Raw genomic sequence first — 17,821 nt, 5'->3', positions numbered from 1 at the left:
CTCTGTTAAGCTCAAAAGTCCTGTGAACAGCTCCCTCCAGCCCTTCACTGAGGTAGCTCCTTGTAACTGCTTGTGCTGCTGCAACTCTCAACACTGTACACATTAACTCTTCAGGGCCCAACCGCTGGCGCCCCCTTTGACACTTCAGGGTCCTCTCACTAGGTACCCCCCCCTGACACTTCAGGGTCCTCTCACTAGGTACCCCCCCCTGACACTTCAGGGTCCTCTCACTAGGTACCCCCCCCCTGACACTTCAGGGTCCTCTCACTAGGCGCCTCCTTTATCGCTAGCTAGCTCCTGGATCCCTTGGACCTTCACTGGAGCGGTCCCCTCTCAGCTAGGCAGACCCCAAAGGGCAGTTACAGTTCTCACAAACTTGGAATGCTTTCCTGAAACTGGGCCCCCTCAACTCCGCTGGTCCTCGGCACACCGGATCCTCTCTGCAGCTCAGCTCTCTCTGCATCCTCAGGCAAGCCACTCGAGACACCCGATCCTTCTAACAGGAGGAGAGACAGCTGTACTCTCCCTCCTGGGACTCTGCTTCCAGCCAAAGACGCTGCATCATGCATTCCCCTCAAACTTATACCCACTCCCAGAATCCTGTGAGGCAGAATCTGCCTTTCTGGGGTAGATACAGGCCTGAATGTGCCACTGATTGGGTTTCCTCCACTGCCCAATGAGAACCCTTCTCATGGAGCCAGTGGGTAGACTCCTCAGTCTCGATAGCAACACCTGGGAGACATGACAGCCTAGCTGAAAATCATGGCCCTGCTATTAGGCAGCCAAGGCCCACTATACTTTGCCTAGCACCTACCTCCTAGGGTGCTACATATAAATTAATGTAGTAATGCTTGTGCCATTTCATGTAAATATGCCCATCCTTGAAAGCTAACACCAGACTGGCTATGGGCTACACATTCACCATCCCTAAATAAGGGGAAATTAATTTACAATGCTTATTTCCTTTAAATAAAAACACAACAAGGATTCTCACCGAATGCAAGCCAGTATTTTTCCTTCTGCTTTGGGGACATTAAAAGGCAGGAACACAAAGTATTATTTCCCCAGGTTAATAGAACCAACATATTGACAGGTACTTTAAAGCCTACACAACATATTCGAGACCAGCCTGCAATTTTGTTTTTGGGTTGGGACCTCAACAAATACATGGGAAAACATACAAACTCCATGCCAATACTGTCCCAGGGTATGAACCCAGGGCTGAGAACTCCAACAAAACGGACATTGCCACCAAATCAATTTCTAGCCCTGCATAATATGCAATTTAAAGTAAAGGTCTTCACACTAGATCCCTGAAAAAAAAAAAAAAAAGGGTAATTGTATTTGGAGTGATTTATAACACAGGCTATTACCATTCAGGTATGTTCTGTACTGTAAATAAAGTCCATCAAGGTTTGCATTGCCTAAGGCTTCATCTTTTAAAAAAAGAAAAAAAGATGTTACTTTTAAAAGTTATCTGTTCCAAAATAAAAAAAAAAAAAAAAGACTGCACTGAGCAAAAAATTGTAAAATGGAGTAACCCACACCAAATTGATTTTAGGTTACTACTGATTAATTTTTTTTTTTTTTTTTTTGTCTACAGGCTGCTGCTTCTTACACATTGCTCTTTGCCTTCTAAACTAAGCTCAGGCAAGTTTGAGTTATAACACTTGATGACAGGATCTGGACTGAAAAGCAATTTTATTAGACATTCAGAATCGGTGTTTCAGTATCACTGCAGCAAAGGGACACAATAAATGGTTATGTTTTTTGCTTTATGAGTATGTGCTGCAAGCAATTAGGAAGCCTTACCTGAGTGAATGCCGGTGATAAACCGTCCAATGATCACCATCTCGGGGGATCCTAAAATCCGGCTGAAACCCATCAAAGTACCCGCTATGAAGACCAATGGGGAGCTCTTTATCACTGTTCCTTTCCTGAAGGACATAATTAACAGTACTGACCATTAGCCAGCGAATGGATTTATACCACGAGCTTCAGAAACAATTAAAGTTATGTATGAAAGTATAGATCAGCAACTGGGAAGTCAAAATAATGAGAACTTTTGCTCTGCCTAAACTTGCTAAACTTACCCACTCTTCCGGATACTAGGAACCATACTTTACCATATGGTAACTTTAGTGCTCACCTCTGCAGTGCACTGCTGGATTCCATGTAAAATTCCTATACAAAATACCACTTCTTCAAAATCTGCATTTACATAAGCTTGATTGCCTCCACCATCCCCCAGATGTGGATGTTCAGGCATAGTTATAGGCTGTTACAGCTAGCTTGCTACTAGGTGGCTCTGTTCCCAATACAGACAGTATAGTAAAGTAAAAGTAGTAATTGGATGTTCATGGTTCAGGACTCAGTAGGAACAGCTGTAGTCCTGACTCTTTTTACGGCCTTGGGGTGCAAACGGCCTTTTAGGCCAGGCCAGAGCCTCTGATGTATTGAGTACTAGTACACCCTTGAATGATTGGGTTATTTGGAAGCATGCCTGTCTAGAAAGAGCTTTGACAGGGACATTGGGAGAGACAGGTATATTGATATTGATGAGAGCACCTAGAATATACTTGTTGATGGAAGCTGAATGCTGTGGACTTAGTATACATGGGGGTAAATAATCCCAATTCTGTATAGCTCCCAAGGAAAGGTGGAGATAAAGGAAGATGACTTACAAAAGTATGTGCTGGTGTTCAATGTCTAAATGACAACTACAGAAGGTATACTCCTGTGTATGATGTTTCACCAAGGTTTCTGCTAGTATGTTAAAAGTGATGTTAGAGGTCATGGAATCCTTACAAAGTTACAGTAAAGTGTGGAAAATGCATTTGTGTGCGGTCATCCCTTTATTCTCAACTAAAAAGGCCCACGGCCAGAAATGTCGTTAGCAGCCCTATGGCCAGGAGTGTGACACGATATGGTGGAGGGTTCCATCTACAGCAGCTGGGTAGCTGTCCTATTCAAGAAGAAGCAGGATGGGAATATGTACATTTTGGCAGCAACATCTGAATCACAAGCCCCCTTGTGGGCTAAGCTCCTGGTGCCTATGTGGAAACCCAGAGAAAGTGCTCACTAGTGCCCCTAAAAGGCAGACTGAAGCTGCCGTTTAATGCAAGGTTGGGGTAAAGTGGAGCTCCAGCCCCCCACCCCCCCACCCCAAAAATTAAAAGTCAGCAAGTACAAATACTGTAGCTGCTGACCTTTAATATTAGGACACTTACCTATCCAGGGGTCCCGTGAGGTCAGCACCCCAGCTGATTTTTCAATCGGCTCTCAGGTGCTGCCGCTGTAATAAGGTAGATCTCCAAAGGAAAGATTCTCCATAGGAACACAATAAACTCCTTGTAATCCTTGACCCAGCTTCTGTACTCTAAAATATCAGTTTCTCATTACAATCTATGCACTATAGAGAACAGTTCAATACACTTCATATAGTAGCTCACAAAGGTGAGTAGACCCCTCACATTTTTGTAAATATTTTATTATATCTCTTCTCATGTGACAACACTGCTACTTTACTACAATGTAAAGTAGTGAGTGTATAGCTTATATAACCATGTAAATTGCTGTCCCCTCAAAATAACCCAACATGGAGTCATTAATGTCTAAACCACTGGCAACAAAAGTGAGTACACCCCTAAATTAAAATGTCTAAATTGGGCCCAAAGCGTCAATATTTTGTGTGGCCACCATTAATTTTCCAGCACTGTCTTAACCCTCTTAGGCATGGAGTTCACCAGAGCTTCACAGGTTGCCACTGGAGTCCTCTTCTACTCCTCCATGATGACATCACAAGGCTGATGGATGTTAGAAACCTTGCACTCCTCCACCTTCCATTTGAGGATGCCCCACAGATGCTATGCCATGCAGACCAATTTGATGCAGTGTACGGCATATGGTCTGAGCACTAACAGGTTGACCCCCCCACCCCTTCAACCTCTGCAGCAATGCTGGCAACACTCATACGTCTATTTCCCACAAGCTCTGGATATGACGCTGAGCACGTGCTCTCAACTACTTTGGTCGACCATGGCGAGGCCTGTTCTGAGTGGAACCTGTCCTGTTAAACCGCTGTATAGTCTTGGCCACCGTGCTGCAGCTCGGTTTCAAGGTCTTGGCAATCTTCTTATAGCTTAGGCCATCTTTCTGTAGAGCAACAATTCTTTTTTTTCAGATCCCCAGAGAGTTCTTTCCCATGAAGTACCATGTTGAACTTCCAGTGACCAGTATGAGATAGTAAGAGCAAAAACACCAAAATTTAACACACCTGCTCCCCATTCACACCTGAGACCTTGTAATATTAACAAGTCACATGACACCGGGGAGAGAAATGGCTAACTGGGCCCAATTTGGACATCGTCACTTAGGGGTGTACTCACTTTTTTTGCCAGCGGTTTAGACATTAATGGGTGTGTGTTGAGTTATTTTGAGGGGACAGCAAATTTACTCTGTTATACACGCTATACACTCACTACTTTACATTGTAGAAAAGTGTAATTTCTTCAGTGTTGTCACATGAAAAGATATAATAAAATATTTACAAAAATGTGAGGGTGTACTCTATGTATTGTGCAGCGCAGCTTGTACGAGGACTCGACCAGCACAGTAACCCATTACCCCACTCCCAGTAACATTGATACGCATGTGTAACTTGAATATTAGGAAAATGTACATCACTCGTGCTTGCTCTTCTCCCAAAGCCTCACTCTATTTTCCATGACTCTAGGATGGGTTCCTAGAATGTCTTGTGCTGGGAGGTCGGACCCAGTAATCAAATCCCTAGGGAAGGAGCCAAAGCACAAAAGCTCCTTCACTGCCAGGGCCCCCATCACCTTTGGTAAGTGACCGCTTTCCAGCTGGCTGTTTATGTACAGGACACTAGTACGGTAGTCATTAGCAACGCCAATATAGCTTCCTACGTACAGCTTCACCATTAGTACTGTATCTTCTCCATCTCCTCTTGTCTCCTTTTTAAGTCCGGTTCCTTCTAAAATGCCATACATGCATTACACCGCTTTAAGGGGTTGTAAAGAGTTGGTCCTTAAAGTGGTTGTAAAGGAGAAGATGAGGACCAGGGCTGCTCTGTGCCTAGAGCAGGTAAGTATAACAGGTTTGTTGGTTTTAAAAAAAAAAAATTGGAGCTTTTAGTATTACTTTTAAGTAACTTCAGACCACGCCAAGGTGAACAATAAACGCTCTTTAAAGCTTTTCAAGAAGTAACAAATAAACGTGCTGATGTCACCACACTGTAGATATCCTGGAAGAATGGGCGAAGTTGCTGTAGCCAGCCGACTATGTTTTTTATGCTGACTTACACTATGCTGTTGTAAGTGCAATTTTCTATATACTATTAAAGTATGGTACGTTTTTACACTATGGCGAATCCTTTATTCTATTTTATGGGGAATGTCACTTTTTGAGAGGCTGCGAAACTGGACCAAAGGTTGGAGACTTACATAGGTATACCTGTATACCTACTCCTTCAGTGACAAAAGTCCTGGCTGGGATAAGTCAAAGCGCTAAGGACCTATTGAGGTCTATTTTTCTGGTAAGCAAGTTATCCTGTTTCGGTGGAGGATATCACTTTTGATGGTGGAAGAACATATTATCACGGGGAAGATTTGAGTTTTATATTGTGTTGGGACATGTTCTTTATATATTTTGCACTGGTGTTCATATTACTGTGAATGGATTTCATCTTTGGTTTTTATTATCACAATTTTTTATTATCTCAACTTTCTAGAGTCGATTTTGTTATTGCACAATTTCTTGTTTTCACACAGTGCAACTTTATTTGGTGTACATCTCACACTTAAGTTGACACGATATCTTCAATAAACATGTACCTGTTCTGGTAAGTGCCCCATAGCTGTTTTTCCCAAAGTCCATTTAGCAGCAGCATAAATTCATATCCCTGGAACCTCTAGTTGGGTTCCCACAGAGGGTGGTTAATTGCAAGGAGCAGTTCACATCTTTAGTAGCATTTGATTTGACTAGAACCAACAGAGGGCAGTACTTTTCAAATAGCCTGTGAAAACCTGGCCAGCAGTATTAACCCTTACCTCCCCAGCAGTAAACTCACATTCAGATTTACAGTGTTAGAGGAATGCAAAAAAAGTAATCAAAACCACAATAGTAGAAACATAAAAAACATAATGTAGTAAATGCCTTGGAAGCACCTGCTTACACCCGTACATGAAGATTGGTCCCGCAGGAACAATGTGCACTCATGTGGGGTGGGAGAGAGGTCTAGTCAAAACCCTATAACTTAGAATTGTTTTTAAAAAGGGATAAACTAAAGCTGGCCACAGACGTTTCGAATCTCAGCTGGTTCAGCAGAAATGACAAGATTCAAACCATGTATAGGCAGGCTGATTGTACCCAAGTTGATCGGTCAATACTATACACCTGAAAATGATTTTGTGCTCATTGTTATCAGCAGCCAGCATTGCAAAATAAACATCTTTAAGGTTATGTAGCCCTGGTCAGCCATGCAGCCTGAGCATTATGACCACATCAGATCCTGCCCTTCACTCCAAACAGTGAATGATTGACCCCTAGAGATGTGTAAGCTGTACAGAGGCCACCAGCGAGACAGCTGCAGCCAGGGATGGTGGAACCTACCTCGCACTCACCAATATCCAGCCAGGACTGTGGGGCCTGATGCTAATCTGCATCCATCCAGCTTTAGGGGGTAGCCTTTGGAGAACAGACTACATCCAAGGAGAGTATTTGCCCGATACTGAATTTGTGAGCTGCCTCTGGCCATCCTTGTAGGTGTTGAATTTGGTCTACACTTGCTGGGACACTACTGCTGCTGGCAGAATTTTAATAATTGGAGAACCCACAAATCCGTTCTCTGTCTCTCAAACACTTTGCCAAGGTACACTCTTACCTCCGACGATAAATACCTTAACTTGAAGGTTAAGCACTCCACTGTTAACTTTAAAAGGGGCCCCGCCATTGCCAGGCTTTGTGACAGTAGTACGCTTAGGGTCATATTTACAGTAAGTAGGAGTAAATGTTTTTTCTATTTTGCTGCAAAATATTCTGGAAAATGTATTATAAAAAGATTCAAAATGCTTGTAAGGTTTCTTCCATTCGAGGTATCTCAATATGTTGGGAGACAGGGGAGGTAAATGAAAGGAAGGGGGGGTGGCTTGTTTGTATACATGGTTGCCCAGATGATAGCACAGACAGTTACAGATTTTGAGACAGTGGCCAGAGGTTAGTGAGGGTTCAGTAATTTGAAGGTAGACCCCTTGTAGTTAGCTGCATGCTCTTTGCTCTCTATTAGGGATAATTGTTGCATTGTTCTCCACGTGGCCAGTATATTTTGGGCAAGGTCTTTCAGTGGCGAGAAAGAAAACGAAAAACAATACTCTTCAAATTGCTGCGATATTGAATTCTGCTACTGTCATTAAACCACTGCATTTACTATTTTCAAGCTTGTTAAATACCTCCTTTCTGTTTCTAGTAAAGCCCGTTTATGTATTGGTCTGTTGTTAGGTCTAGTTTCAGGACGGGTCATCATTGTAAAATGGTAGGAAAACCCAGCAGCTCCTATGGGGGTAGTGCTACAATTAGAATGTATGTGTGTTAGACAAACATAAGGCCCGATCTGATAAAGCAGTATAAAGTGTTATTATGTAGAAGTGCAAGCTCCTGCCATTAGGAGAAAACCATTATGTAAATGAAAAGGCCTGGGTTAATAGTGTGAGAAAGTGGTTAATCTGGAATGGAAGATAGCAGGCAGCCTTGGATGAGGTTTGAAGTAAACTATATTCTGCTCGGCTAGTCACAATATGTTCTCATCATATACACAGCCATGCTATTGATGTGAGCAACTTGGCTATCCCATGGATATTAATTGTCTGTGTTTGATCATTACTGTGAATGAGAATGGCACAGAACTAATAAATCCTACAGAGAAGAAGGACTTTAACTTTTAAGTGGCATCCAATGAGGTCTACCCTTCAATTAACCCTTGAATTATCAACATTTGAGGAGCATTATCATAAATTACTAGATTTACTCAATTACTCAACTTTACGCAAGTCAGATGTTGGAGGGCAATAAGGCTGGTTTTGCATTTTTTTCTATTTTCCATCTCATGTTTAGAATAAGAGACTACTAGCTTTTTACTGAAGATTAAGGTTTCAGTTTAGAATCAGAATTCCACATTTCCCAGTACAACAAAGTGATTTCAAGGCACACTGCAGTCAGAACTGAAAATGAAATTGAAAGAAAAGCCCAACTATTTTGATGTATATTATAGCTATAATATTCCTCAAAGTGTTCTCTCTACCCTCCTCCTACCTATCCTGTCTAACCTGTATAAAAAAAAAAAAAAAAAAAAAAAAAGAAGATTTGTGTACTTTTCCATTTTTACTCCACTCTAGTTCGGTCTCATGATCCTCCAGAATGTATGGGAGCACTCAAACAAACAATGTTTTAAAATTCCAGGAGCCTTGACGTCACCCATAGGCCAGCCATTGCCAGCACTCTCCTCCTCTCCCTTGCAGTAGCCGCTCACTGACACAGGGGAGCTGTGCGATCACGTGATTTGACCAGAGCAGATTAAAATACAGGTAAAATAGTCGATGGGGGGAGGGGGGGTGATATTTTTAAAAATGGATACAGTATAGTTAGGTTTTCCTTCCATTTTAAATCTTGAAAGGCATTCAAGTAACAGATCCTACTTTGTCAAAAATTTCCCTAAATGGGTCCAAGCATTGCCATACTGTACCCAATCCACCTCACTACTTTTAGGTCAGTAATCTGGTGACCTGGGGACCCCATTTGTTTACCTGTGTGTAATGCAGTAGAGTTATTCCCAAAAAACAAGTGCCGTAAAATGTGGGCGACACCCCTGCATAATGTAAAAAAAAATTTACAGAAAAAGATGGGGGTTTTGGAGGGCCCAAATGAGATTGGGTATTACATAAAAAGCATGGAAAAAACATGCCTAGAAGACACACATACACGAATGTTTGTATAAAAAAAAAAAAAAAAAAGGCGAGTTATAAATTGGAGAACACAGGGTAAGTAACCGGATAGTGGACTCTCAGTCAGGAATTGGATGGATATGGTCCCTGTACAGCCAACGCGTTTCGCTTGACTTCGCTTCTTCAGGGCTTAAGAGACCAGAGAACCAGCTAGTGTTCCCAAGTGGTGCTGACCTATAGGTCAGCAGGTGTTCACGGATTGCAGTTGTATGGTAGACGTGGACCATATATCCAACATGGAATAATAATCACCTTATAGGGCATACCAGTGCATATACTGTAAAGGTATCTATATGCTTCTATGTGATATATATATTTAATCTTTATTATATCGTATAGGTCCAAATGCACTGGTCTATATTTTATTCAGATGCCACCATGGAGAGAGGATATGTAACTTCCTTAGTATCAAGATATATATATAATGGATTAGGCAGGTAGTTATACAGATGGTGATCCTAGGCACCTAGGTAATCCCATAATCGAGGTAGGTAAGTTGTCAGGAAACATTATATTCAAATAGTCCCACGTATCCTTCCCATATGGGGAAGTATATCCTATCTTTTTAACTCCGGTTGCATGTCCTGCCTACCATAGGATCACCATCTGTATAACTACCTGCCTAATCCATTATATATATATCTTTATACTAAGGAAGTTACATATCCTCTCTCCATGGTGGCATCTGAATAAAATATAGACCAGTGCTTTTGGACCTATACGATATAATAAAGATTAAATATATATATATATATATATATCACATAGAAGCGTATAGATACCTTTACAGTATATGCACTGGTACGCCCTATAAGGTGATTATTATTCCATGTTGGATATATGGTCCACGTCTACCATACAACTGCAATCCGTGAACACCTGCTGACCTATAGGTCCGCACCACATAGTTTTCCTATAGAAAATTTATGGAGGGAGCAAAAAAAAAAAAAAAAAAAAAAAACTTCCAAGTTGCCAAGCAGCAGCCAAGAAACCGTAATGATTTAGAGAAAATCTGTCAAGAAGAGTGGCCCAAAATCCCTCCTGAGATGTGTGCAAACCTGGTCACCAACTACAAAAAACTTCTCATCTCTGTGCTGGCCAAAAAGGGTTTCTCCACCAAGTACTAATTTAGGTTTTGTTGTTAGGGGATCAAATAATTGTTTTACACACTAAACTGCAACCTAATTTATAGCATTTGTTTGTGTTTTTTTCTGGATTTTTGGTTGATCTTCTGTCTCCATCATTTAAAATACACCCATGATAAAAATTATAGACCCTTCATTTATTTTTAAGTGGGCAAACTTACAAAATCTACAGGGGATCAAATAACCATTTTCCCCACTGTATAATGAAACCAGAAAATGTTTTTTTAGAAATGTCATTAGCATGTTGATGAGGTGGGAAAGAAGAAACAAGGGAAGGCAAAGTAAAAGCAGATTAAAGTTCAGCTTTAAATGCAATGAAAGGATCTTTTTTGCTGGAATCCCTGTGAGTTATAAAAAGCTGTCAAGGGCTTTGAAAATAGAATACAAGTTACAGACAAATATTATAGAGCTGTTATTCAATTCAGAATATTACGCAGATTTTAAAACAAGCTATGCTCTATTTGTTTCACAGGTTTGAAAACACTGTTTGCATGATATACACTTTTAAGTTACAGTGCAATCAAAGTGTTTTTTTTTCCCTTTAACGTTTTGGATAGAATGGGGAAGGATCTGAAGTCCATTTAGTTTTCTCCTGATGAAGTCACGTCATGTGCAACGTAACGCGTAGGGTGGAGTCTGTAGGAGTGAGAACTGGAAGTTATGCCATACTAGGAAGAACAGTATCCCTGACATGTCTGTCCTTTTTTTATTGATGTAAACAGCATTTAAAAAGCATAAATTAAGCGATTTTTAAGCATATTACACTATTCTCTATCCTCTATGTCCCCACATGGTATACGAGTGCACTCCAGTATACGGACCACACTTTTTTAAAAAGGGACCACAACCCCATTACCGAGAAGGAAGATCTAGGTGAAAAAGAATAACCTAGTGAGTAGGAGGCCCTACAACAGATTACCCTGGGATCTTGGAAAACCAACCTGACAAGTGGGGAAGTGAGCTGGATATTACTGCACATGCCTCTATACTACATTAAGGTGAGGGCACTGAGAGCACTGAGGTGATTGGTGTAGAGGCTTGAAGATTTTTTTTAAAGAAGTAGTCATGTTTATTTTACGTTTTATGAACTGCAGTACCATGGTTTGCATTATTGGATCATTATTATTCACTATTTGTTGTTTAGTACATGTATACACTGGAGGCGATACACTGTTTCATTTGAATTATCTTTAGCCTATTTATCCATTTGCTTATTGGTTTTTACCACTATCTGGGGCTCAACTAGAAAGATTTTGGTTTTTGTTGCAGAATCTCCCTTGCATCTCATCTGCTAAAACATAGCATAACAGCAGGAAAGGGAGTGAGGGTATGTCTTTCTAATGGAGTCCCAAATAGATCTATAAAGCTGGAAGGGCCTCTAATCATTCCCCATTAAAAAAAAAAAAAAAAAAAAAAAAAAAAAAAAAAGGAGGTTTTTACAGGACATACCCTTTAAATTTTAAAATAACCCACCAAAGATACGAGCTGTAAAATTCACATAAGTTATTTTTCACTGGAAATAATAACATACAGCTAATACCAGAAGGACAGACATTTTGTCATCATGTACATACCTTCCAAATCTTGATACCAGAATTCCAACAAACAGAGAGCCCAACATTCCACCAAGCGCAAACACTGACACGGTCAAGGAATAGAAAATGGTTAATGGACTTTGCTCGAGAAACTCTCCATATCGCTGGTGCCAGGTACTGTTGTAAAATGCTTTAATATGCTGCAAAATAAGAAAACTCTAAAATTAATAAAGGTTACAAGATAATGTATTTGGACTGCAAATTACTTTGATGTAGAGCCACCTTTTAGTATATGGCTGCTCTTAAAACAGAGTAAAATAGTAATTTATTAAGACAATTGGTATAATTAAAAAGGGAAGTAAAGTCAGGTGTTTTTTTTTTTCCTTTATTGTTACCTGAAAAGTAAAAGGCATAATGAGCTAGTATGCATCGCATATTAGCACATTAGTTGACACTTGCCTCCAAACAAAGCCCTGCTGGAGGCGGCATCCATTCTTCACCCGTCTTCCTTCCGGGTCCACGGACTCTGGCTGTGTAACAGGCCAGAGCGGCTGGTCACGGCACAGGGCTCTGAAGAAATGGCATGGGCAGCCATTCCTTCAGGATGCATGTGCCGATGACATCATTAGCACACTGTACAGTAAATATCTCCTAAACAGTGCACGTTTAGGAGATATTTACAGAACCTATAGGTAAGCCTCATTATAGGCTTACCTATAGGTACAAGTCAGAGATCCGGGTTTACAACCACAAGTCAGAGATCGGGGTTTACAACCACTTTAATAACAGTCTAAGAATACCTATTAAGTTACTGGGGACAAATGTAGAAAATATAGCATGTAATCAGATATAATATGAATATCAATTGTATTGTAAAAGTTCTATTAGGCTATCAAAGTTTTAATTCTACACAATGAATAATGGCATTTTTAAAAAAAAAAAAAATTATTGGATACTCCAGATAAAACCGAATAAAAATGTGTAAAAACAAACAAAAAAATTGTATTTAAAAATGACAGGTAGGATCTAATTGGTTGCTGTAGAACACACTTCTAATATTTATTCCAACACATCAGATACAGAATTTACAAGGGGAAATTACCAGCTTTAGAAATGTAATCAAAAATAAAAATTAACAAAATGAAAATCCAGAACTTAAAAAGTTTACTAAACTGAAACAAATATACATTATATAAGAAAAAACCCAAAAGCACACAAATAGCATTTGTAAGACTATGTAAAAACCTCTGCACTCTCAAACAAAAATGCTGATAAGTTATATATATTTTTTGTGTAGGATTTTTGTTCTGTGCTTGCTACGGTTATAAGCTAAAGGAAATATATAGCTGACAGCTGTCACACTTCTCCATTAGGTTTAAATGGTAGATATTAACTGTATACTTGAAACTCTCATTGTAAGTACATTGAATTAATTCAAGTAGGTTCTGCAAACTTTTTTTTTTTTTTTTTTTTTTAAATATTGTTTGGTAAAGCCAGCTTGTAAGTTTAGAGGTTCTTCAACAAGCACAGTCATCACCTGACATTCCTTTCTACTGTGCATGACCACACATATGACTTGGTGGTCCAAAGGTCACAGTTAGCCTCAAGCTTGAGAAGAGTAGATTAAAGGCTGGTGCTACACGTGAAATTCAAATTAGTAGAGATTAGAAAAACAATCCATTACAGCCAGATCTGGAAACAACAATATCTTTATTTGGAACACTGATATTGTTAGGGCATTCTGAAGTCAATTGCTGTCTTTTCCCCCTTAGTCTAAATAAAAAACATGCAGGTTTCCAGACCTAACAGATACTGTAGTTAATTTTTGAAATTTGTGACCATTGGATTGAAAGTGAGGTAAAATCATTTAATAAAAAAAAAAAAAAAAAAAAAAAAAAAAAAAAAAAAAGGTTTTCAGTTGAACAAGAAGAATATTAGAAGCGCTCCAATGAAGACATGTGTCCCAGTGACAATTTCAAAAGATCTCCTCTCACTGCCTTTTGTGGGGAAAAAAAAAAAAAAAGGATTTACAGGGGTCCAATCCCGGATTCATCCAAAACTAAAATAAAGAGCTTTGGCTTTAATTAAACCTTAAATCAATGAAAATTATTTTCATTATGTTAAACTTTAGCAGACTAACAATTAAAAAAAAAAAAAAAAATTAAAAAACAGGTTGGTTTCAAGATATGTTTTTAACTTGCAAATACACTGATTTGAACTTCAGTAGAGCTCAACAGGTTACCTCTCCTGGTAACACCAGTTGGTAACAGTGGGAAAGGTTTAGAATCTTTGTTAGGGTCTGTAGAGAGAGGTCTCCCCAGTGATGATGTAGGCAATGAGAAAATTCCCCCACAAATTCTAACCCTTCCAAATGAACCTAAAAAAAAAGTTCTACAAAAAGTTTCTGCAGGAGGGCACCTTTAAGTAGAACTAAAGGCTTTTTCCTTTGTGTTGTATACATTTGCCGGCTTGTAGTGCATGTATTGCTAGGGTTGCCAGTTTTGATGTGGTGAAGGAGGAAGCACTTGTCAATAAGAATTACCATCACATTGTTTTTAAATGGACTTGATCCAGTCAAAATGTGGTTTGAGCACCTCGTTTCACCTGTATACATCTATACTGAGGTTTGTATTTCTTGCACTGCATTTTTGGGAAAAGGTTAAAAAAAAAAAAAAGGGACAGCGCAACGCTTAACTTTTCCAAATGTTTGAGTTTGCCTCCTAAACTGGCATTTAAGGCATCAACAATTAACTGCCATTACCCATCAATCATACTTACCTCAGAGGGAGAATTTACCACTGCTAGGTTGTAGCCATACAACATAGAAGACCCAAAAGAGGAGAGCAGGGACACAGCCAGCAAAGGAAATGTTAAGTTCTAAAGGAATGAAAAAAATATATATGTGTTAGCACTTGTTTTATCTACAGTATGTATGTATTCATCTAAGTATCCACCAAAAAAACACATCACACATACAGGGCACAAGTAAAAAAAAAAAAAAGAAGAAAACCACAACAGATACAGCAGTTTGGTTTGGGAAACAGGCGTTTTTTAGAAAAACATGGAGCTTTCCAAGATTATCTGCATGGGACACCAACCCTTCAATAAACCAAATAAATCACAAAGCAAGACAGGTTTTCTTCATGATAAAATTGAATTGCTGAGAATAGCAAATGTAAATAAAAGGTTATCTGAGGAAAAGCCTACACACAGTAGTGAGGGGTGAAAAACAGGGTTACAGCAATTTAAAACTGAGTTCCTGTAGCCTTCACACTTAAAAGCTTTAGTCTCTTTGCAGGACTTGGGTAACTGTGCCCATGCTGGGGCCTCATGGGTGGGCTATGTTATTTTTAATGTGGGGGGTCTCTTAATATTTTAGCAAAGTTTCTTAAAGCATGGCATGCTGACGTCACTTCCTACAGCGTCCGACGAGTGCAGATGTGCGGGGCCATCAGTCCGGCGGCTGTACAAGCATTGTACATATCTTTACATGTGAGTGTACTACTTTTTTAATCGATTAAACATATTGCGGTTTTACACTATGGCAGTTTTTATGTTTTATTTATTTGGGACCGACCATTATTGAGCTTCCAAGGGATTCGATATCACCCTCTGGGTGTACTCATTGGAGTCTGATCTGCTTCACTGTTCCTGTGGGGATTTGGAGGTCCAGCCATCCATGATATCCAGACACCTGCTAGCTATTTGCTTCTGGTAAGAGGCTTGGAGGTCTTGGTGTGCCGGATCTTTGGGGTGGACTTATTTATTCTTTAGACTGTCTTGCACTCAGTCTGGTAAGGGACTGATCTATTTGTGGTGGATAACCTCTGGTGCTTTCCTCCTCTGGTGAAGAGCTCCTTCTAATACACCTGGTTTTGGCTCTTTCATGAATTGCCTTATTACATTTGTTTCTGGTAAGCAGTACTAAAGCTGGTGGTGGACTTATTCACTTCTATTTTCACTATTATCAATATAATATAAAAACATCACCGGTGTTTTACTAAACAATAGCACTTCAATCTATTTGTGGGATTTTATCCTATGGCGTTTCTTTATTTTTTATAATTTCCCATATCCAATATCTGGAGACTCATCTAAAGAGAACTACCACGTCATCAAGTTTGCCGATCTGGATTTTGGGCCTTAACCATTCCAAGTTCGGGTAAGCACATTACCTAGAGGGATTTTGGACTGACAACACATTTTCCAATCACAACATTCAGAGTGTGGAATATTGGAAAATACTATATTTGGACTTTTATTAGTTCCATCTCATTTAGCGCGATTTTTGTTATAACTAACTTTCTTAAAGCACCGTTTGACCAGCCAGGGACATGAGAGGATTGTCATCTGAATCTGATGGTCATGTTCACATTTACAAAACAATTGTACATCCGCTCTGCAACCCCATCCAGGAACTCCATTGCCGAACAATATTAAAAGGATCAGTTGTCCAAAACGGTTTGCCACTGCTCTGCCAGGATAAGAGAAGAACCAGTGGCCTTATATTCTTAGTGCATAACATGGTATAACAAGATCCATTAAAAATATGTTTGCAGTCAGCCAATACAACCATTTTCAGCCAAACTTGGCAATACTTGTAGGTCTTTATTGGCAAGCAGCACTCTCCAGCCGGCAGCTCTCAGGAGTGACATCAGTTGGGCTACTCTCTAGCTCCCCTCCTATCTGCTTTGACAATAAAATGCTAATTTAGCGGAGCTGATCTTGCAAGTTTATTAAAGTCGTGGGATGTATGCTGTCCCGAGAGTGGTTACATTGTGCCTACACATCTGGTTCCTCTCTAGTATAAATGGTGAACCTTAGTTTTGAACAGCAACTTGAAAAACTTTGCAGAAAGAGGCAATGGACTCAAACAGTTAACAACAAATTCAACCATTTTTTGGTGTGTTTAATGTGACCAGAATTATGGTGTCCTGGCACCCTGAGCACAGGCCTGCAAACAAAAGACTAAAGACGTTACATATTTTGCCTCCCATTGTGCTCTGGGAAATATCCAATCTGCCAATATAGCCTCCTATTATACAGAGGGCAATCATCACTTCAGTGACACAAGGAAGTAGTAACCCTGTCCAAAGTCTTTCCCCTATGTGGTATGAAAGAGAATTTTCTGCCTAGTAACCACTTTCCATAGCGGTAAGTTGACTACTACTTATAAAACTTGACACCTGTAGGGACAGAACACCTGAACTATCATTATTGACTCTGTAAAAGGGGGTAGACTTCAGGGTCATTATCGTAATTCTAGATTTACTGCCATAGAAGTTGCTGGCCTAGAATAAACATGCAAAAAGGGGAGTTATGTACAACCTGCTTCTTTCAAGTCAGTGACCCACTAACTAGGTAGTGGAGCCAGCAACAGTACTCTTTGAAAAAGCATTTTCTAGCATGGAAGAGGTGACCCTTGCTGCTATTCAAGAATGGTCAGTGAGAGCCTAAAGAGACATATGAATATACATAAGAGCGAGCCAAGATGCATATACGGTGTTCCTACATTGGTACTGGGTCCCTGCCTGCATTGCCAATCCATTCTACAATGACCTCTGTTTGCGGGATTGTGGCCATCAGGGTGATGATGTCCATATATGGTGGAATTTTCCTAGATTAACTGGCTTCTGGTCCCAGGTATTTGGCCTCCTATTCATAATGTTTCATCTGCCTATACCAAAAGAAGCCAAGTTTGCCTTATAACATCGTCCAACTGCGGGCCTGTTCGTTTATAAATGAAAGCTCGCCTATCTATTATCTGTCAGCCAAAAGAACAATTGCCCATGCCTGAAAAAAAAAAAAAAAAAAAAAAAAAAAAAAAAAAAAAAAACACACACCATTGTCCCCTTTCAGGGAGTGAGAGATTTTATGACCGCTTTAATGTTTAATGAACAGGTGTCGAGCATCAGCAACAACCCGCATACCAAATTTCTCAAAATTTGGGAACCATGGCTGTCATATGCCTGCCCCCTGCCAGCTTGGGCCACCTCTGACAGATGGTCTGATTCTCCCGAGCCCTTAGACGCCCCCCCCCCCCCCATCTCCTGGCCTCCCTCCCCTAGACTCCTCTTTCCTTCTCTAGCTCCCTACTCAGTTGTCGTATGAGCTCCTTCCCTCC

At 40.1% G+C, this 17,821-nt stretch overlaps 1 protein-coding gene across 1 annotated transcript in view; it reads right to left on the bottom strand.

Moving 5' to 3' along the window:
• Nucleotides 1-17,821, bottom strand: part of LOC309563537 (solute carrier family 2, facilitated glucose transporter member 9-like) — a 117,885-nt gene that overhangs the window by 73,592 nt on the left and 26,472 nt on the right. Inside the window, exons 2-4 of the mRNA XM_082267989.1 lie at nt 14,476-14,574; nt 11,737-11,897; nt 1,813-1,937 (exon numbers count right to left, since the gene is read on the bottom strand). Of these exons, the coding sequence (XP_082124115.1) occupies nt 1,813-1,937; nt 11,737-11,897; nt 14,476-14,574 (385 nt within the window). The remainder of the gene's footprint in view (nt 1-1,812; nt 1,938-11,736; nt 11,898-14,475; nt 14,575-17,821) is intronic.

Source organism: Pelophylax lessonae (genome assembly GCF_965119305.1).
Source record: "Pelophylax lessonae genome assembly, chromosome: 9".
In the NCBI taxonomy this organism is placed as follows: domain Eukaryota; kingdom Metazoa; phylum Chordata; class Amphibia; order Anura; family Ranidae; genus Pelophylax; species Pelophylax lessonae.
Note: the sequence above shows the minus strand (reverse complement) of the source record. Positions and strands in the feature narration are given on the sequence as shown.